We start from the raw sequence: 23397 nt of genomic DNA on the forward strand, positions 1-23397 counted from the left end.
ACTTTCTCAAAGTGACGCAGGGGAAAATTTGGCCTTTGGGCTCTGAGCAGAGTGCAACAATTTCCAGACTTGGGTGCCTGAAGTTAATAGTATAAATCCTTGCTGAGCCACCTAAGCCAGTTGACTTAAGGGGGAAAAAAAGAAAAAAAAAAGGCTTCTTAACAAAAAAATCAAACAACAACAACCAAAACCAAACCAAACCAAAAAAAAAGGAAAAAGATAAGGAAAATGGAAATATTATTGGATGGATATATTTTTTCAGCAATATTTGTTCGTCACCCCTATTAAAGTGAAGAACAATAGCAGTAGTTTCCTCTGTGGGAATGTAAGCTTTACAGGTTTTACAGGGTTGGGTTTTGTCATTCAAAACTGGAGGAAAACTCTTATTTCCCATGCAATCAAAGGGACTCTCCTAGACAAAAGCCTAATTATGACCCTTCCCTCCCCAAAAACATAAATAGTAAGTAATGAGGATTATTGCTGATCTGACATCACTGGTGTTCATGTAAATCTTTCAAGCAAGTGGTGGGGATTAATGCAAACCCATTTGTACAGCTGTCTAGATTTTCTTGGGTCAGAAGCCCAGTCTGCAAAAAAATATGTGAATTATCAGCAAATTCTTACTTATGGTAAGGAAAGACAGGTAGGGAGAAGTGTTCTGAATCTGGAGAAATGATCAAAGCCACAGCTATGGGGTAACAAATTTGGGCTTTGTTGCAGATGTTAGGAACATTTTTCTTTTTCCCAGTTTTTTGTGGTTGTAGAAACACAGACTAAAGTGAGATTTAGCACTTTTCTTAATTTCATTAATGTAATTAACAGCCATCGCTTTGGTATTCCTTTGTGCTGAGCCATGATTCCTTTAGGTCTGTTTAACCACAGTGGGCTTATACTCTGGTATTGTCCAGACCATTGGGATGAAGAATGTGTAAAAAAAATGTAAAAAAAAGACTGGCATGTCTTATTTCTGCATGTTTTACAGAACATCTCGTTGTAACAATAGTAGCACATATCTATGCAGTCAGATATATCCTGAAAGACAAGACATTGCTGAATTTTGGGGGGTGGTGGTGTGGAGTTTCTGTGCAAAGGAGATGTCATCAGGGGAGCTTCTGCCCCATGAGGATGTTTTGCTGCAGAGTTTAGGGTTGATGAAAAGAGGTGAAATCTCAAATACTGTTTTAAGGGGGTGAGCCCCAGTGGACACTCAAGGATGGTGGCTACCTTGGGATTGTCCCCAACCTGGTTCTGGAGGAGCACTTGGCCATTTGAGAGGGTGAAGTTTGGGGTTAGGCTTCTCGTTATGTGTGGCTGTGGCAGGGGCTGGAGGAGCTAAACAGTTTAGAGAAAAGGGGAATTGAAACCCTTTGGAAGCTGGCCTTGGATCGCTTTCTTGGCATGGGTTTTGTTATTAAAGATATGTCCCTGCAACTACAGCATTGAAGGCAGACAAGCTGCTGATGAGGGCTGGACAGGAGTCACACTACTGTTAAACTGACCCATCATTTTGGGATGAACTTTGAGGCAGAGTGTGTGGAGTAGCTGGAAGTCCCAGTGGCTGTCACGGGAAGCTCCTATGGCCCCTCTATTTGGAAAGCTGAGACATGGAGGGAACGAACGTTGTCAGTCGGGGAGCTTACAAAGCAGACAGCTGTGCCACACAATGGGAAATTTAAATCACTGTATGCAGCTGCTTCCCTAGGGAGTGCAGCTCCAAACCCAAGAAGCAGGAATGCTAGTGGATCCTGAACTTACACCAGTGGTGCCAAACCTTTAGCCATAGTTTGGCTCTAGTTTAGCCAAGAGAGCCAAGAGAGGATCCAGCTTCCCTGAGCTGGGCTCTAGGTCTCACCTGTGCTTGGAAAAGAAAACTGGAGAGCAGGATTCTCAGGATTCAGAGCATCATTTTCACTCCATTATTACATTTTATATTTAAGAAGAGATGTGCAGCTGGGAGGAGGTTTTTCTTGTGCAGTTCTGTGTGTTCAGTGGGAGCATCCTGGCATTGCCTCCACTGACTTCTACATCTTCAACCCATTCAAGTGCTCTTTTATGGTTCCAGTGACACAAGGCTTGGGGAAAGCAACAGCAAAAGGCATCACCACAAAATGAGCCTGTTGAGTCACCTCTATTTTTTTTTCCCTCTACCTATCACTTTGACCATTCCAGTTTTAAACCTGAAGAGGCATATTTTTAAGGGCTTGTTTCTGCTTCAAGGTTTCCATCTGTTTTTTGTCAATGCCAGGTTTTTCCATATAAATTTTTTGCCAGTGGTTAAATTGCAGGATTTTGAGTGCTACAACAGGAATGTGTCTTCTCCTCCTCACAGAGCTGTTGAAGCTGGCACAGTACCCAAAAATCTCATGCTTGCTACCACTGTAATGAGAGGGAAAGCAGGATTACACTGTGTACATGAACCTCATGTGTTCACTGCTTTGTGGTTGGCATAAGTTGGAAAGAGTTACGAGATTGTGGTACATGTTCTTGTTGCATTCAAGCGTTGTTTACTCTTTTGAGGTGATGCAGTCATGATATCTAGTGTTACAATGCATGATTTTTTTTTGGAGGAGCCACTGGAATGGGAAGGAGAGTATGTCCTTTGCTTCGGCGTGGCTAAACCGAGTCACTCCCCGGTGCAGAAGGGCTCTGTGGGAATGGGCCACTGATGTTTGGGATGGCCTGTTGAAGGAGAAGGTTGGCTGCTTGTATATTCAAAGCCTGTGACATTATTAAATAAATAAAACAAATGACACTGAAGAGAGTATCTGAACAACACATCATTTCCTTTGGAAAAGAACCCCACAGGGTACTGAAATCTGGTGCTGTGGAGCACCAGGATAACTGTGGAACCATATCAGGGACCAGACTGAAAAATTATTTGTGGTGGATGTTTTTTGCTTCTCTGTCATCTAGCTGCCAGGAAGAGGAGTTTAGTGCTGTATTTTGTATATGCATTAAGGTCCTGTTTCTGTTTCTGCCTGAAGCTCTCTCTCAAGTCCTTCCAAATTCTTTACCATAAAAGACAATAATACACTACAGCACTTCACTAAATGGTATCCAGAACTGTTTCTTCAAACACCAAGGCACAAGTCAGAGTGGGAGCAGGACAGCAATAAAGGGAAAGGCTGGGGAAAATTCACTTTCCTTTGGATTTTTGCCATGAGAGAAAACCTGGAATCCATCCACTGTAACAAAAAATTAGCAGGTACTAAATAACGCTGTTTTTTCCCAAGACTCCAAGGATACCCACCAGTAATGATTCACTGTAAGCACTCCACGAAAAGCAATGTTAAATGTTGCTGCCTTCTGCTGTGGAGGTCACGGAGAGGCGGCTGAGGGAACGTCGGCGGCGGCAAACGCAAAGCATGAAATACCGTCACAGGGAAAGAAGGAGCCAAGTATTAATCACATAAACAGATTCTCATACAGTTTCCCCGTGCTACTTTATAAAGTGTTTATATAACTGAAAAGATTAACCTTGGGGGGAAAAAAAGGCTAGGAAAAAAATATTTTCACGGCTTTATTATGGTTGGGGAATTAGTTTGCATTTTACAAAGCCTGAAAGTGGGGGAGGAGAGGGAAGGAGTGATCTGAACAGGGGGAGATATTTCCACGGCTCTCAGAATATTAAAGAAAAACTAAAATCCAAAGGAGTTACTCCTGTCAAATGCAGACACGCAGGCAAATCCTAAGCTGGAGCAGGACTCGGTATCCAAGCAACGTCAACATTTTTTGTTCAGCTACTGCCAGCGCCGCTGACAGCTTTTGCCACTTTATGGTCACATTAAAAAAAGAAAATGCCTGGCGTCACTGAAATTCTTAGAAATTAGTTTCTCATCCATCCAACAGATGCGAGGCTCAGCAGCACACGGCACATGCACATCTTGCAAAAATTCCGAGGGGGAAAATCCTCTGACGAGCTCATGGCTAGGAAAGTGTGTGTTTGTGGTTCCCTGTTTCTCTCTAAACCTGGCACTTTGTTTGCCCCAGCATTCTTATCCTCTCCATTGGACACAGATACTTACTGTGCACTAGGGAAGGGATCGCGTTCGATTAAGCCATTTATGAGCAATGCCTGCCACTGCACTAAAGGCTGTGCAGGATTAGAGGAGCCCTTTCCTGTGCTAAGAAAGCCTCCAGCTCTTCTTTAGTCCTAGTTGTTTTTGCATGGTGCAAATGAGGTTAGGAGCTTCATTAATTTGCTGATAATGGCAATATATGAAGGGAAAAAGCCCTTGTTTTTGCAGTCTTAAAGGGGTCAGGTGGGACTAGTCAGCACAGAATACAGCCTGGTGGGCTCAGTGCTGCAGGCTAGGTAAAGAAAGGACACTGCTTTGCTGTGCCCTTGCAGAAGGGCCAGTGTTTTTGTGCTGGAACTGTTACTACAGCAAAGCCAAAACTCTCCTTGGAGCTGAGCAGTTAAAACTGTGCGAAAGAGCCAGCCTCACTCATTCTTCATCACAGACCAACTCAGGGAGCACCGAGCGCTCTCCAGACACAACTGCATGTTTTGCACTCTTGGAGCAAAAAGGCAAACCATCTTTCACCTTGGGAAGTGTCTTCTGATGGCAACCAAGAAGAGGTTGTTGAGACACTCAGAGTTTCCCAATCATGAGGGTCAAGTAACACAAAAACCCAGTAAAACTTGTTCCTAATATGAGGATGTTTATCTCGCCGCTGGCTAAGTCACTAGGCACATTAGGAGGAGATGCACAGGGAGCTGCTAAGCTGCAGACAGTCCTTTGGGCTCTGATGGTGCCCCATGTGTTCCCTCCCATGCCTGATTTGTACAGGCTGTGATGTGGCAGGTTTGTGCAGGCAGAGAGGGTAATGACTGGGGCAGGAGCATGACCCCGCTCCCAGAGCTCTGTGCATGACCCTGAGTCATGGATCTTCTCTGTGCTTTGGTGATGTTTCATTAACTACTGTAGTTTAAGAGTGTGAATTTTGTAGCAGCTGACTGAAGGGTGCAGGAGAAATTTGAAGGACTGATTTGGGCTGTTGGTGCTGTGGGCTCTGACTCAAAAACCAGCAGGACCTCCCTTGTTGGTGCTGTGCTTGGCACAGGAGCTCATGTCACATCTTTTAAAACATGCAGGAGCAAAACCTACTGGGAAATTAATTTAGAGACATCTTGAGAAGCTCAGTTTTTCAGGCAATGAGCATGGGCTTTGCTACTGAGGCCAGTGGAAGTTTGGGCTTTTGGGCTGAAGGCTGATGCTCTCCACCATGTGCTTGCATTATCCCACTCTGAACAGTGCCTGAAGACATGGGAATTTTGCTCTTTGCCTTTGAACACATAGACTTGTAATGGATATAAGCAGTAAATGAACAGGAAGGAAAGCCAGAAACCTGTGGTCACCATAAAAATCTACATTATCTGCTGTGGGTCTCTATTTTCTTTAAGATTTTTAATTAACTTTCACATTAATAGGAGTAGAAAAAGGATTAGTCTAAGCATGAGACTCTTGCAGTGCAGTAACACACAGCGTCTGAAGACAGATTTTCATCTGAAGCTCTCACAGAGATGATGTGAGTTATCCCTGGTCATGTAGTTGCCCAGAAGCAGAGCTTAGAATAAAACCAAAGCCTATTAATGCCATATTTAGCCCCATGTTCCAGTGTTCCTTCTTCCCCTCCTCTGCACTGTCGGTATTTTATTATGACTGGAAACAACCTACCTGGTTTACAGAAATATGTAGCTTGGAGCAATAACTTCTGTTGTGTCTATTAGCACAGACTTTCATATTTTTTGCTCCAGTGACGCACTTGCAAATAAGATGAACGTCAGATTTGCCAGGCTTTATTGCCAGCTGCCAAGGTGATGATGGAAGGGTTTTTTTTCCCCCACAGATATGTAATAGTAGCAAAAACATTCAGCCTTTAACACAAATAGGTTTTTACAGGCTGTTTTAGGCAACCCTGACTCCAAGAGTCAGAATTACATCAGACAGCATTATGGAAAGTTCATAGGTGTGTTTGAAACGTGGCCCTGAGAAGAGAGACACCTGAGTGAGGGACTAAGGATGAAGGAGGCTTTGGGGACAGATGAAGAAATTCAAGAGTTTATGCTACTGGATATATCCAGAGTGCTGTAACCATAACTCTGAGTTTATGTTTTGTTTCTTGATGTGGAATTTAAACTGATTAATGACATTAGAGCTACTTGGTAGAGGGCTTTCTACTTTAAGCACTGCTGATCTCAACAAGGTTTGGGGATCTGATGACTCTGTACAACAAGTTCTGTTCATCTGTGGTACTATTTTAGATCATTTTAAAATATTTTTACGGGGTACAAATAGTAGTGTGATTGACCCAACGTATTGCTAAGCTGAATCACCACTAAAAGAAATTTCATGATTCCAGAAGTATCTCCTCAGTTTGAGCCTTGATGGGTTTTGAGAGAGCAAACAGGCTGCAAATTAAGTGTTGGCCTGAGAACTGAGCTGGGATGTGCCTGGGCACTGGTATCTGCCTTCTGATTCACAAGGACATCCTAAAACATAAATGACCAGGGAAGTGTTGTGCAAGGAGCTATTGTGGTGTTTCCTCTTCCCCACTCTGGCTTTCAGGCAGTCCCTCCGGGAACACAGCTGACAGCCTTTTCAATCTGTTCCTTTATCATTAGCTGTCATGGAAAGTTTTCAGACTATTTTTTCTTCTGCCAGGTATTGTGTGTGCAGACTTGCAGGGTTGGCTTTTCCAGGAATAGTCTCTTACTGCCTTGTAGCTCCCAGGTTTCCAGCCCTTCTGTCATCCTGAGGCATGAAGGCTCAAAGCTTTCTCTAGTTCGTGTGAGCGTTGGTCCCAGCCAACCCACTGAGATTTTTCACACAATCCTAAATATAACAACTCTGAACTTTACAGTGCTTGATGTTTTTAGGTGCACAGTGAATGAACAGGGAACGTTTTACCACCCAAGCTGTCCTACCCTCTCCTTTGATTCACTGCCATCATAGGCTTGTGGCTCCCACAGTTGTAGCAGTTTCCCAGCTGGATCCCATGGATGTATCAGATGGTTTTTTTTCCTAGTTACCTATCTGCCAGCTACATGAGTTGATAGAATTATCAAGAAATGGGAAATACTTGGGCTTTGATAGTTTCTAGCTCATTGTAGACAGCAAAGCAATTCCAGCTTTCCCTTACACTCCACTGTCTCTGTCCCTTTTGTACTCTGGCAGATTGCTAAAGTCCCTATGTTACCATCTCAGAAAGCTGCAGGGTCTATCTGCAGGGTCTGTCTTTGTCCATCTGCTTTCATCTCTCTTAAAAAAGTCAGTAAAGTTTCTTTTGCTATCAAAATTGCTGCCTTTGAGCTGGGTGCAAAAAACCTAAAAAACTTAAGTCAAACAAACAAACCAAAACAAACAAACAAACCAACCAAAACCAAACTACCACCACCACCAAAACAAAACAAAACCAAACTGGAAAAAGAAACCAGACATATTTTCTCTTCCAGACCTCATGAATGTGATAAATGTGTTTTCTCCTCTGTGCTCCCATGTCTTTTGGCATATCTGGGACCCTAATTCTAGCAAACTCTGTGGAGCTGGGGCATATGAGACATCCACCTCATGAACACAGTGGTTTAACACAATGTGAATAGTATATCATGTTCTTGCAAAGGAAGAAGCAGAGTCATTGGGTCCAACAAACCTCATCTTGTTCTGTTCCTTGCCAGCCTCATTCCAGCCAGCTGGGTGGGGATTTTTGGAGAGTCACTTCTCCCTGTGCAGAGAAGCTACAAACCATGGTACTTACATCCCTTCTGCTGAAGATGAAGAGATCTAGCTGGTGGTGTCCTCAGAATGTTTGTCTTGGGAAGGTAACAGAGCTGGTTTGCCAGTTGTTCAGTTATTATGACATTAAAGTATGCAAAGTGCTTGGGTTTATTCCTGTCCTTACAACTGACAATGCTTCCAAACACTAATTCCTAGGAAAAGTAAGGGTAGAAAATTAAGACATCTTGGGTTTTTTTTCTGGGTTTGGGATGGTTTGGGTTTTGTTTTTTTGGTTTATTTTGGGGTTTGTGCAGGTTGAGGTTTGTTTTAATCCCTTGTATTTTTTCTTAATGGCCTGAAGAAGGTCTACTATACTTGCTAGGGGTATCTTGAAAAAGCAGATGGAGGGAGCTGCTGCAGTGCAAAGAGGCTGCGCAGGGGGTTGCATTTCAGTGCAGTTCCTCTGCACACAGTGGATTCCATCCTTTCTATGATAATCCCCTTGCTGGAGCAGTTCCACTTCTATTAACAGTGTTGGGTGATCCTTTAGGAATTTTCCCTCTTGGCATTACTCCTGTGTTTAGTTCATCAGATGGCATCGGGTCCTGTGTGATGCCCTTGGCCATTGATGTGGGCAAACCGGCTGTATAATATTTATAAACTCCTTACTGTGAATACCCCAGCTAGTCCTTGAGATTTTGTGAGCTCTGAGCTTGAGTTCAACAAGCAATTCAGCTCACTTGTGCTACAAGACCCTGCTTTCACTGCCAACAAAGGAACATTTGCATGGAAAATACCCATTCCATGTAAACACCTATAGGTGACCTCAGTGGAGGTTTCAGGCTCTCCTGCAGCCTCACAGCATCTGAGAGCAGGAGAGGCACAGGTATGCAAAATCCTTTGCCCTGGAGGTTAGAAGATCAAGGGGAGTGTTTCTTTCCTCTGGTAGTTGCTGCTCTCTTGCAGCAACTCAGTGAGGTCCGTTTTTAATCAGTGAAAAATGGGAGAGTCATCAGTGAAGCTGCTGGAGGCAGGAGTGAGAAAGGCTTCTCAAGTATTAGCTAAGCATTTAGCTTTTCAAGGTGTGGTTCAATTTTCTCTTCAGTCAACATTTCTGTGTTGTTTCACATGTCTAATAGGGTGCTGCTGACCACTGTGTCTGATTTTGGGAGTATAATATACATATAGCATATATGTCTTTACTACATCCACTTGGGCAAAGGAATGGGTGACTGTGGGATGACCAATCCCGACATTTCACTGTAATCATTTTTTATTGTAAGAGAATTCCTAAGATTATTTTCAACTAAAAATAGCAGATAATAGTAATACCAAGACAGGAGAAGAGTCTCTTTGTTGTATTATTTTGTGCATCAGCAAATTTCTTGGCTTTGATGTCAGATTATTCATCTGCTTCTTTCAGGGAGCAGAGAGATACAGAACTGTGCAGTCGTGGTGCTCTGATTTTTAGTGTCTTGTGTTTCATGGGTATTCACTATGGGATATTTGTATGAATGTCACTCTTTAGGTACTGGCCTGTCCTAATGTATCACTTTTTTTGAGTAATTCCTGTCTTTATTCATTTGCTGTCATTCACTTTGCAACCCATTTGGTGCTGGTTGAAAGATTTTTTCTTTAGTTTAAACTGAAGGAGATATTTTGTTCAGCCTGACAATGCCCATTTTAGCTTTAACATCATTTAATCTGTTCCAATTCTGCATAAGAAGTGAAGAAGCAGGAAAGAAAGAATAACAAGAAGAGAACATAAAAGAGATTTGTGATGTTCCAGTGAATTCTATCTGCTTCTCAAGGTTTTATGGATCAATATAGTTGAGAGATTCAATAGAGGCAAGAAGAAAGAGAAGCAAGAAGAGATGAGAAAAGCACAAGTGGAAAATGCTTCTAAGGAGCTTTATTGCCTCTGCTGTTTGTTTTTTGCTGTTTTTTTTTTTTTTTCGGGAGTTACTGCTGAGATGTTTTTCTTTAGCTGAGAACTTATTAAATTTTAGGAGTGGTATTGTCACACCAGACATCCTGTACTTGCTGGATCAAATGCTGTTTTGAGCACAGCCAGATTGTGGTGCATGTAAGAACAGCTCCATTTTTCACATTATGATCTGAAATCACTGAAGAAGTGAGTGCTGGAAACACATGCACCAAGTTTATTAGTAGGATGTGGGGAAATGATAAAATTGCCATTTGGATGGGATCGCGGTCATCAGTCCCAGCTTATTGATCTTCTGGGATGGATGCTCTGAACCTGAAATAGTGTTTTTCTTGCTAGAAATCACCAATATGCCAACACCACCATTGCCATTACTCCTGTTCCTGCTGGTTTTTGTTATGAGCTCTGGAAAGGTAGGATAGAAAAACATCACGAAGACGCCAGGATGTAATTTATAAGTAATTTACCAAGAGTTCTGGGGAATATAGTGTGTACCTTTGGGGACCACTAAAAAGAAGTAAAATTAAACTTCTAGATATTTCAAAACCAATTTAGGGCCAGCCTGACAGCTTCAGAGATTGAAATCTTTCTTAATGCACAGCGAAAGCAACATGAAGTAGTATTTTAAAAAAAAGGGGGATAAAGACAAAACACTCGTTACAGTGAAACACTTGGTTATGATTATGGGAAGTAATTGAGCCCAGCTTGGAATCATAAACTTGCAATTCTTTTATGGGGTGTGATCTGGGCTTGGACCAGATGGAGAAAGTGGTAGATTGTGTTTCCCTTTGAAAACATGGGCTGTATGCTCTGTTCAACCAGCCTACAAATGGTGTTTGGGCTAAACAGGCTTTTTGTTATTGTGCATTGCATCACCTGGACTCTTGAGTGGCTTTTTTTAGAGCAAAGATCTCCTTTACGTATTTATTTGCATGTTATTTTGAAATATTTTCCACGTTTTCTATTTATATGAAATACGGTTGCAGTTAAAACCAGTCTGGTGTTGTAAGACATGTAAACATGTGCCAACACCACTGACAGCAATAGAAAGTGTTTAATTTTGCCATCATCAGTCTGTAGAGTTTAAAAAAGAAAATTAGAAAAAGTGCAGTTTAGGGAAAACTTGAAGGAAAACAAGGTAGACAAGTGTGATTCATGTAGAAATGCAAGCATAATCCACGCTTTACCTTTCTAAGGGGCAATCTGAACTTTATTTCTTTGAGCAATGGCAAAAACAGTGGGTATTTTGAACAAGGAAATTCTCAGCAACAGAGAAAGGGAAATACTTGGTTTTGCTGATTTGCAGTCGGAAGCCAGTTCAAACATTAATTGTCACTAAGGGGATACATATTCCTTTTAGCCTTCCTGTTTTGAGCTAAATAAGCTTCTAAATTTCAAGGAGGAAAGTATTGTTTTTTCTATTTTCATACCAGGAAAAATCCTGGCAGGACTAACTGGGCCTCCTTGCCTGCCCTGCACTCTGCTGCTGCGTTTGTGTATGAGGTTAAACCTCCTGTGAAAAAGGCAACTGAGGAAATGGTTTGAAATATCAGTATTTAAAGTATTTTCACCATAGCACCCCTGTGAGATGGATGAATCAGTTTGTGTTTCAAAGCTCTGATATGTGGGTCAGGCACCCCATGGTGGCTGCACTTGGTTGGTGCGATGGCAGCTTCCATATTTCCTCTCTGGTGGCCAAACCCGAACACTCAACCCCCAGTTCTGCCTCACAGAACAAATCTTCACGTCCCATCCAGAGAAAGGAAGGTTTCTGTTATGTTTGTTGCCTGAAGAGTCGTGATAAATCACTGCAGGGAGGTGCTTTTATCCTGAGAGATGGAGAACTTAAAATCAAGAAGCATCAAGAAGAGGGAGCCCAGTCATGGGTGGGACTTTTTTGGGTTGGATTGGAGATATCTCCTGCTATGAGACTCCTCTCTTTATAAGGTCCTGTGAATTAGCAAAAAATAGAGTAGAAGGCAGTTTATCTTCTCTACTTTGTGTGCACTAGCCTCCCTTTAAAAAGAAAACACAAGTGGTTTAAGGGGATGAAGAGCTGGGGAGGACATTGCTGAGTGGGCTGGGCACAGAGATGACTGTTGGGATGAAGGAAAGAATTGATGTAAGGGAGATTTCCAAGAAGTGTTGGGAGTGGGTTTTTGTTTTTTTTTTGGTTGGTTGGTTTTTAGCTCTAAAGTATTTTTTAGGCTCTTTTTTGAACTCAGTGTTAGGTCAGCAAAGTAAAACTGCCAGGGAAGCAGATGACTTGGGGCAGGAGGGTGGTGAGGTTGGAGGCAGGGTGGCTGTATGTCAGTGTAGGTGCTGCCCTGAGGCCATGAGGGGCTCAGGTCTGGTGAGCTCAGCAGACACAGTGGGACTAGGGAACTCTTTCACACACCTACACGAGTGTTTGCTTGCTCCTTCCCCAAAATAATTTTATTAAGCTGCCCAGTGCCTGGTACCTCTCAGAGTGAGCTCATGTATGGTTTTTGGAAGGGGACAGTGTTATCTCTATGCAGCTCAAATAATGTAATATACAATAACTAATTTGGGAGACTTTAATGTAGCTTGACAAGAGTCCATTTCATGGTTTGTGTTTTCAATCTCCAGAACATAGATGGCCCCAAAGGAACTCTTTGAAGCTCAGCTTTTTATTATTAGTTTTATAAGATCCTTGCACTGGAATCATTAAGAAGATGTAGTACCTGGTATAAATGTGTTAGTATCTGTTAAACCATTAGCTATGGGAGACAAACTGATTGTACTCAAAGCACTTAGTGCTTTTTTAACAAATTACTATGAAAGTCAGTTGTTAAACAGTGTTGTTTCATCTTCTAGTAGCTCTGTGTTGAAACATTAGGGTCTTGCTGCTTCCCTTAATAAGGAGAAATGAGCCCTCCTGGTGCAATGGCCCTGCTTGAAAAGGTCAGTAGCAACTATTTATCCTTGGCCTCTATCAGAAAGGGGGCTGTTTCCATGCTGGAGCAGCACTAAATCTTATCTCATTAAAAAGGGATTTAAATTTTTTGCTTTCTGATGATATTAAGTCATTCTCAACAGTCCTTTGGACAACGAAGAAAGAGGAATGCTTTTCTAAAGAGGGGAAACTTAAGGTCCAGATTGCACTGGTGTTGTAGGCAGCACATCTCGTGTCTTGTGCCAAATAAAGACTGGAAAGGGAACTGGGTAACTGTTGTCAAGTATGCCAAGGGTGACGCTGGATCAGAAAGGAACGATCTGTTCTCCATGTGCCCAGTGATCTTATTCAGTACCAATAGGTTTAATTGCAGCAAGGAGGATTCAGGTTTGCTTCTGGTTCTTGAATGGGAAGGACTGAGAAGGTCAGTGCTCTCATGGAAGTAGTTTGAGAGCTGGTCCATGAAATGGAGAGTTTGTCCCTCTACAGCCGCTGTCTCAGCCGTGGTGCCGTCACCATGGCAGGGTGAAGGGAAGGGACAGTGGAGATGAAGCTTGCAGAGGTAGAGTGGTGGTCACACAAAGCCAGACGGGGTGTGAAGAGTTGACACTTCCTACAGCTGCATTAAAGCAAATATTTAAGTAAAACTGACACTTCCCTCTGCCAATCCTTCAACATTTCTCGTTGCTCCACCTACTTCTCCTCTGTGCTGGGAGAACAGTGAGCCTCGAGGGAGGGGCTGGAGAAGGGGCTTTCTAAACACACTGTGCTGGCAGGTGATTTTGTGCAAAAGATTGTAACTTGGTGAAAAGCATTGGAATCTTCACTTGCAGAGCTGAAACAGGGCCACAAAGGAGGGAGTAAGAGAAAGGAGGAGGACAAGTCAGGAGAGGAAAGTCTGGGAACAGCCACAAATTCATTATTGTGTTACCTCACTTGGATATCAGTGAGAGCCTTGACTGAAGGATAATTAAGTGTCTTGGTAATTTAATTATTTTGGTTGCTAGATGAAAAAGCAGTGGTGCCCTCTGTACTGTCTTCCACAGTAGGAAGAAGTACCCTTCTCCATAGGGAAGACCTGGAGAAGCTGAGGATGCCAGAGGAACCTACTGTCATCTCTGCACCTATTCTTGGGGTCTCTGAAGTCCCGGGACATCCAAGATGCATCTTTCTGAAAGACCAGAGCTTGTAAGGATCTGTTGATAAAGGCCTTTTCTGCAGAATTCATGGCTGGTTTTTCTTTTCCTTTCTAATGATATTAAGTCCCAAAAGCAATCATGGGCAGAAATAAAAAGGTGTGCTTCTTTGTAGAGGAAAAAGGTGATATAACCTTTAATTCCTCCTAGGAATTAAAAAGATAAGACTCTCATTAGTCATATAGGGTTTGATTTTTGAAAGAGTTGAGCTGGCGTTGTCCAGAGGAAGGGCTGATTTAACAGAGCATTTACTGTAATCTTAGGAAGGTTGGCTCTAATAGTTTGATCATGCCTTGGATTGTGCTTGCACCCCTTTCCAGCTGCTCAAGATCCAGCCTGTGCCGATGAACCCTTCCCTAAAATAAGCTTCTCTACAAGTACAGACTCAGAGCCAAACATCAGAGAGCCTGACTGACTGGGATGAGCAACAGCCCCGTGAATGTTTGTCGCATGGCAAAGAGCATGAGGTGGATTTCAGTTGTGTTACAAACAGCTGTACAGGTGCCTTTTGCTTTGCAGACAGCAAATTTGAATGGAGCAATCTGTGCAGAGCATGTAGGTGTGTGCAGCACTGGGAGGGCACATCACTAGAGAAAGTCCAGCCCGTTGCTCCAGCCATGGCTTCCAGAAAGTATCAGACTTCTTTTTATGAATTGGCTGAACCTCTTTCCCCATTAATCCATTAGTCATTAGCTGTGGAGGGCCAGGCATTCTGGAGCTCATGGACAGGCAGCTGGATTCTCCTGTTGCTTCATAGACCCGACACACGTGGATCAAAATAGTTGGGTGATGTCATGTCACGGTGCCAGCGTGCCCAGGACACTTGCTGCCAGGAATTGTCTGTCCAGGGGTGGTTTCCTTTTACAGGCTGTTTAAAGAGTCATCATGCCGAGCTGCACATGACAGTTCCCTTCAAGAGGGCTTGTGGCTCCTTTGCACAGTTAGTATTTTTTAAACGAGGGAGCTTATCAGGCGACTCCTGACCTTTTCCACATGAGCTGATCTACTGGGAAATGTTGCTTTGGTCTCCGAGGCTTCTGACGGCTGATGTATTTATAAGAGCTCCTTGACTGCAAGCTGGGCAGACTTTGAACTTCTCCCCATGTCCACACATACTTGCAGGCGAGTTACTGTACACCGGAATTAAGACTGGAATTGCCTGGCGTGCGAGGGCCGGCAGCCTCCTGCAGAGTGGCTCTCCAGGAAGACCAGGCATCTTGGAGCTGAGCTGCTGGTGAGCTGGACCTTTTTTGCAGCCAGACAGTCTCTCTGGAGCTGTGTTTTCTCACACCTGGGCTTTTGGTGTGATCAACACCTTGCCTTGCCCCTCGTGCTGCTTTTTTTCTTCAGCCCCGGGCATGACCGACAGCTGCTGCCGTGCGAGTGCATGTGGCAGCTCATGAAGCGATTTGGGAGCTTTAGAGGGAGCAAGAAGAGAAAGGAGCGAAGCAAACTCTTGGAGAGGTGCCACTCCGACCCTCATGGCCTGTCTGGTAAGGACCCTCTGCGTTACACATCCGGAAAGGAGGGGCATGAGTCTTTGGGAAAGGGCAGCGAGTGGGGGATAGTGAATAATTGAGTGACAACTTCCCAGTTTCATCGACTGAATTGTGAAGTTGTTGTGTGGAGGTTATTTTGGTGTTGGTTTGCACCAGGGATGAAAATCTGAGCTGTCACCTGTAACACATATCAGCTATAACCTTTAGGAAAAGAGTGATGACACAGGAAGCTTTACAGTAAATACTATGGAATACATTCAGAAGGGGCTGTTGACTGATGTTACTGTAATTGAACAATAATAACTAAATTCTAAGTTAGGGCTAACACTGTCTATTGAAAGGTGAATTGTAAGTAGAGAAAAATTGCTTATCAGTCTGATAAGTAATGCATTTGAAAACACATTTTTCTATCAGTATAATTGTGTTTGAATTGCAATTAGGGACTGTTCTCTGTTAATCAAAAGTTTTTCCTGGTCACTGAACATTAACTCCAGTACAGGTGCTGAACTGTGGGTTTCAGAGAGTGTGTGTCACATAGGGATCGGCTGTTTGAGAGAAAAGGGATTTTCCAACAGGATCTGGCTGTTGTACTTAAGAATACTGGAGAAATGCAAAGTTTAATGCATTTCCTGTATGGGCTAATGGCACCTGTTTTACAACTGTGTAGTTCCCCAAAGTCCACGAGTGTTGCTGGGCAATTCTGTCCTGTGACTAAGAGGTTAAAACTGATGTTACACTGAATCAGCTGGATAAGGCTCAGTTTAGAGAGGCTGACACGTACAGAGTGTAGGCAAGACTCTTTTGCTCTCTATTAGTCAGGAGTCACTGTGTTAAATCCAGCAGGATGATGAAGGTATGAGTAGTGTTGAACCAGATGGATTGGTGTGGAGACATACATGCAGATTTAGTGATGGGGAGTTACAACTGATGGATGGGTGGCTGCCCAGGGAGGTCGTTTTTCTATTACTTTTGCAATTTATTTAGTGATTGGTTGTGTCCTTCTTGCAAATACTTCTCCTTTTGTTCCTGTTGTGTGCAGTTAAGTGCTTTTAACTCTAAGGCACTGTGCCTTTCACGGTGTCAGTGAGATGCACAAAGACAGATCACAGAGTTGGTGCAACAAGAGGGGGAATATTTAACTTAAAGATCACCCAGATGTAAAATGTGTTCCCAGATTTCTAATTAAAACCCCTAAATTCTCACCTAGGCAGAAACATGTGTGAGTTGTTGATTGAGGGATTAATGGCACTTTGAGCCACTAATTCACTCTCTCCTTCTGGTTGCAACAATGAGATGGGAATAGTCAACTTCTACAGAAGGATTCACTGCTGGAGGCACCAAAATAGTAATTGCAAGCCTGCTTCCTTGGAGTCTAACTCTAAACTCTGTCCTATCTCCCTCCCCGGGGAAAATAATTTGTTCTGCACCAAGAGTACTGGCTATATAAACAGTAATGTTTGTGACAGAGTTATATAAAAAAGTTTAGTGCCAGAAATGCCAAAAAATGTGTTCCTTTTTTTCCTCATTCCCTTTAATCCATCTCTGTAGCCTGCTCCAGTGGTACCCAGCAAGCATCAGGCAGTTTTCTGCAGATTTTACTCTATAGACTTTGCAGATGCCATTCTTGTAAGAGTGTGACTGGGTCAGCTCCCTGCATTGAACTTTCATCATGAACAGAGAACTGCCAAGTCACAAGAGTGGGAAAAAACAAGCAGGATGTGTCTGGGTTACTGCCTTCCTCAGATGCTCTGCTGTGGGGATTGCCTCTGCCATCCCAGTGGAGTCTGGGTTCCTTTCAGGAAACAGGTTTAACACACTTGCAAATACCTTCCCCCTGCCACCAATGGATTTAATTAACTGCAGGGAAATGGTAAAACAAAATCTTTGCATTATTCTCTGGGTTTAATCTGTATCTTGTAGCTACTAGGCCTCAATAAACACTTTCTGAGCAGCTTTCGAGGGAACAGGTTGGCGCTCATAAGGTTTTATGATCAACATCAGTGTATGCAGGACTGTCGGTAGCAGCCAGGCTTGGTGGCTTTTCAGGGTCAGCCACACTCCAGTGCATCCCATTTGGTTGTCACCTACCCTCAGGGATGAGAAATGAATGACAGTAATCCAACATGGGCTTTCCCACCTCGCCCCTCCCAGTGTGGCCATGCTGCTGCTGCATCCTCCTTGCTGAATGAACTTGGACTGTATTCAGAAGAGGGGTGGAAAAGGAAATGAGGGAAATATCCCCTGATGCCTCAAAAAGGGGTAATCTGGCACCTGGACTAGTTGAATCTGATTTTTATCGGCCATTTATTTAAGTGTTTTAAGGAAGGATCCTCCAGTCATTGTAAATAGGATTGGGCCAGTGCAGCTTCTCATCTTCCCAGGGATAGATGCCATCAGGGTTAATACTTAATGCTTAATTTATCAAGCAGTACATTCTTCAGTGCATCAGTTGAGCTAAATGCCATCCCTCCTCTGTGCCAATGCAGAGGTTTGCATCCTGGTAGGGAAGAGGAGGGTAGCATTGCCAAGGATGAGCATCTCTGTAATTTCCTGGTTTTGGAGCCCTTTTTATGCCAAGTGAGCAGCAAGAGGAGACCTGAATGTGGTCAAACAGAAGCAGAGAGTACAGAGAGGGGGAAAGGAGAAAAACATGAATGAGCACCAGGAGCCAATGGGGAGCAGAGGGAGCTGAAGGCAGAAATCTCACAGCTTTTCTCCGGGAGAGGAGCAGCCAACAGGGAGACCTCAAAGCTTGAGCTATCCACCAAACAGCAGGGAAGCTGATTTATGCACTGTGATTTTGGCAGGGCTCAGGATGGGGATTACTGAAATTTCTCCAACCTCTAGATCACCACTGCATGGTTTCCTCCTTCCTATTGCAGTTGCTGCCCACCTGTGCAGGGTTCTGGCAGCTTCTCCACCTGCCAGCTCCCGCTGCAGCCCGGTGTTGTAAATGGATAGGCTCTGTGGCATTTCTGAAGGGGAAAAACTGTTGACCCCAGCGAGGCTAATTGCTCTGCCCTTTAAAGGACACTGTCTATTCCATGAAGGATTGAATGACACATGCAAAAGGTGTAATGTTAAAAGTGTTTTTTCCCTACTCGAGATGTGAGTGCCCAGCAAAGGAACCGCTCTGCAACACATGTGGGTGCTGTGACCCCAGGGCTGCCTTGTGCTCCTCAATCTGCTCACTTTAGAGTCTTTTAGCTACATGGAAATGCCCAGGAGCTTCTCCTTATCAATTCTGCTTCTCTTGGGATTTGTTATGGTGATTTTAATCAGCAGGTGTCAAAGCTGAGCCGCGACAAGTCAAGTCCAAGAGGCTTCAACCAAACCTCAGTGCTGCCCCTCAGCCCCAGGCTGTCCCATCTCAGTAACACTCTTGAGGATAATTTCCCTGTCAGCTGTTATAATTAGGTGCAAATTAGGTCCAAATTAGGGTTAGGATTAACCCTGTTGAGTGTCAGACTCCAATAAATACACATGCAAATGTGCTTCAGCCCTACCATGTACAGGAATCAGGCAGCTGTGGTGGAAAGGGCAGGGGCTTGTTCCTGTTCTGTAACTGCCTCAGGGCACACATTTTGTCTCATGTCTCTGCTAACTGCCATGGAATGGAGGGCTCCTGAGACTCTGGAGTGAATCTGGGAGGAGCTTTAGGGTTTCTTAAATACCCCACCCAAGGGGAAATGAGTTCCTCTGTCAGTCAAAAACTCAAGGGGCTCCTTCTGTAGTTTGCCGTGGTGCTTCTCAGACCCCTGGAGCTGGGTGTGAGTGTGAATCATGTGTCAAGCAGAGAAATTATGCTCTTCCTTCCCAACAATTGGTATGTGATGACTGCATCCATGATCACCACAGGGAGGTGAAGTGCCCTTAGGATGTGACCAGCTCACGCAGCAGTCCATGAGGAAGGGCTTACGCCAAACCAAAGAGCGGGTGCTTCACAGCCTCTCCAAGTGGAAATGGAAACCCAGGGAATAATTCAGCCTGGCACATATCACCATTTATTGGCACAAACTGGGCTGCAAATAGTTGCACTGAGATCAGGGGCAGAAAAGGTGGGGTAAGAACATAATGTAAACATGAAACACAGAAAACATGATGGAGAAGTGATTGCAGAAGAAGACAGGACTTGACCTCCTGCTCCTCCAGCTTGGGGAGCTGCAGCTCATCCAACACTTCACCCCAAGGTGGGTGATGCTGCTTGTGGGAGGACCAGAGCGGAGATATTTATTTATCTCATTCTGGTGGGATGTTTCTGTTATGAGACAGTGGGGGAGAAATTACAGTGAAAAAACTTCTGGAGATATAAACTGGAGTGAAGGAATTTCTGCATGTTCCAGTGCTGCTGTAAACAGACTGAAAGAACAAAATCCTGTTGCTCCAGTAAAGCAGCTTAAAACCACCATCATCAGAGACTGGGCATGAGAAACTGAGACCACTTTGGTTTGTTAATGATTTTCTCCACTGGTTTTCATGCTCTGTTGAGCTGACAGTGATTTTAGAAAATATGCAGCCCTGGCTGATCAGTACTGATTAATCTTGTACTACAGGGAGCACTGAGACCTGGAATCTGTGAAGTTTCTGCGATCGGTTACCAGGAAGGAGAAAAGCTCTGATGAGCCTCATTAAATGTTTGAGACTTTTTATTTTGCCATTTTCTGCTTCCATATAGTCACTGTCCTGGTGCTTTGTGTCGCATCCCAGCTTTGTGTGCAGCTTTGAAGCGTTCTGAAGAGGGGGAAAAGGACTGTGGCCACAAAGCAGTAGAATCAGTTAGGTAATTTCAAGTAGGTTCCTGTAAATTCAGGTAGTAATGAACCCCTCAAAACCTCCATTGATTTGGTGGAAACTGAAATGCAGGTCTGTTGAGCAGAGTGCTTTGCTGTGGACTCGTCCCTTGCTGGTGCAGAGCCCAGCAGAATCCTTCCTCTGCAGCCCTTTGCAGGCTTAAGGAAGATGTAGACTCTGCCCTCATGGTGAGTTGTTCAAGAACGCAAATGCTCTGAGTAATTTATTTTCAAAGAAGTTATTTTTTTCTGAAGGGCAGGTTAGACACGTAAAATTACTGTATGTTCCCGAGGCACAGATTTCCATATTGGTGCTGCAAATGAATCTGCCCACTGACAGTCCTGCTCCAGGCAGCTCTGTGCGTCTCGTCACAAAGTTTGGTCAAAAATATCTACATTTCTATAAATGAACTGAATTACTCAGCGTTGACGTGCTCTTGTCAACAATGTGGTGGGTGAGAGCAGCAGGGCCAGCCTCCCTTTTGGCAGGCTATTTTACAAACTGTACAGGTTTTGGGCAGGGAGAACTCCCATCTGGGAGGAGTCCATGTGGTTCTGGTCCTTGTTGCTGCTTGTGGGTGCAGGTATTTGTCCTCCAGGCACAGCAGCAGCAGAGAGGCTTCATTTTTTTACTGTCTCAAGGGCACTTGTCTGTGATTCTGCAACTATTCAAATAGTGTTATTTGAAAAGCATGATGAATGCTATTCCTGAAAGACAGAAATTAAAAGCAATTCTGAATCTAGGCAAAGCTGTGAAATGCAATAGGGAGAGGTCCATCAGGGTGAAAAAGGAGAAACTGAGACAGAAGGAAGCTGGGCACTGACTGTGAGTGAAAGTAGGTGCAGACACTGCCTCTTTGTGAAAGTAGATGATATTTATGTATATCAGAATTTCCTTTTTCCATCCTCCACTTCTGTTCCCTTCAGGTAACTTCCAATATATATATATATAAGGCTGGAACACTGTCTTGTTATTTGTGGTATAAATAACTCTCTGATTCATTTTTGAGGCCAAAATAAAATAATGCAGATCAGACTTTCATAAAGGACATCTCAGTTTAACAAACACAGCCTGAAGTGCCTTCATGATGGATGCTGAAGAGTCACAGCCTACACACTAAAAATCATTGGAATTACTGATTTCCATGCATTCTCTCTCATCCTTATTGCTCCAGTTGGGAGTAGCGTAGAGATAATTTTTTTTCCCCTGCTTTCCCTGTACTTTCCAAGGGCTCTCACTTCAAAAGAATATCTGTATGAAAAGCTGTTATCCTAGACTGACTTTCTACTTGATTTGAATGTGCTAAGGTAGACCACAATTTATTTATACTCCCATGCATCTATATTACAAATCCTGTTGCCAGACCTTAAAAGCAAATTTCAAGCCCAGATCTCTTTTCACAGCATTGAGGTAGGTGGGTACTTTTGTTTAATTAGAAGTCAATGTTTTGGACTATTGACTCCTTGCTCAAAGTTTCAGTGAATTGCCCAAGAGTGCAGTTTCAAAGATGTTGTTCAGGCAGTTTTGTTTGTCAGGTTTAGTGGATCAGCAAATCTCAGGAATTACCAAGATTCAGCTGTTTTCTGCTTTCGCCTCTATTCTTGTCCAGCCTAACAGCAGTTCAAGGACTTAAAAGTGCTCAGAGTGGTGAGATTTAATGCCTTGAAATTGTTTCAGCTGTTTGATTTGTCACTACAGAGTCAAACTGACACGTGAAGGCTTCAGTCTCGAGAGATGAAGGACTGCTCTGTGAGATATCATTGTGCAGCTGGCAGGCTTAGCTCAGAGGCTGGAATTCTCCGTGCTGGAAAGGTCAGGCAGCCTTACTTGGTTTAAGGACAGACCCCAGCGCTGTATTGCACACTTGCACCAAAGAGTTCCCATCCTGTCCTTTTTCCGCTCCTCCTTTGATAAAGTTGGGACAATTTAGCTGGAGGAGGAATGATAGGATTAGCTGGCATTATTAATAGCATCCTGTTGTTTCTTCAGAGTTTTTTCCAGGCATCAGAAAACAGCTGCTTTCCAGTGCTGTGTTCTCTGTGGGGCAACAAGGACCCTTTTGACACACTCGGAGCTACAGCCACCGGATTGTTTAACAGATCCTGCCCATCTGGCCCCGTGGTTTTATTTCAGTCAGTGCAAGAATAACAATAGGGAACACAGGATTCCTGTGACAGTCCTGCCTTTCCTGGAGGGCAGTGCTCCTGGAGAGGAAGAGATGATTTGTGACATCTCCGCTGCTAATATAGAGTATAATTAGAGATAATAAACTAGAACGGGGCAATAAATCAATTTAAGAAATACAGATGAGGCAGAAATGAGATGGCAAGTCAAACCAAGACATGGTGGAGGTGAAAAGTTTGCAACAAAAGCTTCTTGCTGCTGCAGTGACAACAGAGGTTGGGTGGGTGTTCAGAGGTGAGGATTGCACCAGCCTCCTTGAGAGAAGGCCTGAGTTGAAAGGACGAGAAGCTGGAATAACATTGGCATTTCCCAAGGGACATACCTGAAATGTAGCGATGGTCAACATCCAGGGGTCAGTATGGGACTGATAGTGTTCATTATAGACCTGGGTGCTGATGTGAGCCTATGTAGCAGTACACACTGGGTACTGATGACTGAATCCCGAGGGTTGTGGTGGATATGATCTGGAAAATGATCCAGAAATGTGCTGTCATTATCAGTAGGTGAACCACATACTGGGCTGCATCGGGAGGAATAGAGCAATCCAGTCAAGGGAATTATTATCCCCCTCCCATCCGGTGCTGGTAGTGCTGCACCTGGAACAAGGTGTCAAATTTCTAGTTTCCCCCAACAGAAAAATGCTGGGAAACTGGATAGGGTTTCCCTGGAGGACTATCAAAACGTTTTGGGACCTAGAGCAGATGTTTTGGGATCTGTGAGGAGAGGCTGAGGGAACTGGGCTTTTTTTGTCCAGCGGGGAGAAGACTAATGTGCAGTTTAATAGCAGCTTACAACTACCTGCAGGGAAGTTTCAAAGGCAATAGAGCCAAACCCTTCTTAGTAGTGGCAGGTGGTAAAAGAAGGAGTAAAAGGCAAGAGTTTGTGGCTGAGGAGGGTCAGACTGTTAGCAAAAACTCCCTCAAGAGGGAGGTGTGGCACTGGCAAAGGTAACCTAGAGAGGCTGTGGCCTCTCCATTCTTAGAGATTTTCAAAACTTAGCTAGTGAAAGCCATGACTGACCTGGTCTTGGCTGATATCAGATCTTTTTTGAGCAGGACATAGGAGAAGAGGCCTCCAGGCATCCTTTCCAACCAACATTTCAGTGATACTCAGTTGTTCAGTTGCCAGGAAAGCTGAAGTTACA

General features: G+C 43.8%; 1 protein-coding gene across 5 annotated transcripts in view; it reads left to right on the plus strand.

The window, feature by feature from the left end:
• PRKAG2 (protein kinase AMP-activated non-catalytic subunit gamma 2) overlaps positions 1-23397 on the plus strand; it is a 211499-nt gene that overhangs the window by 86311 nt on the left and 101791 nt on the right. The window contains exon 1 of one of the 5 annotated variants that reach the window (XM_027648544.1): positions 14697-15272. The exons of the other annotated variants lie outside the window; for them this stretch is intronic. Coding sequence (XP_027504345.1) covers positions 15167-15272 — 106 coding nt within the window. The 5' untranslated portion in view covers positions 14697-15166. Of the gene's footprint in view, positions 1-14696; positions 15273-23397 lie in introns of those variants that run through there. 5 annotated transcript variants of the gene reach the window in all.

This window comes from Corapipo altera, unplaced genomic scaffold (genome assembly GCF_003945725.1).
Source record: "Corapipo altera isolate COAL_440 unplaced genomic scaffold, ASM394572v1 47, whole genome shotgun sequence".
Taxonomy (NCBI): domain Eukaryota; kingdom Metazoa; phylum Chordata; class Aves; order Passeriformes; family Pipridae; genus Corapipo; species Corapipo altera.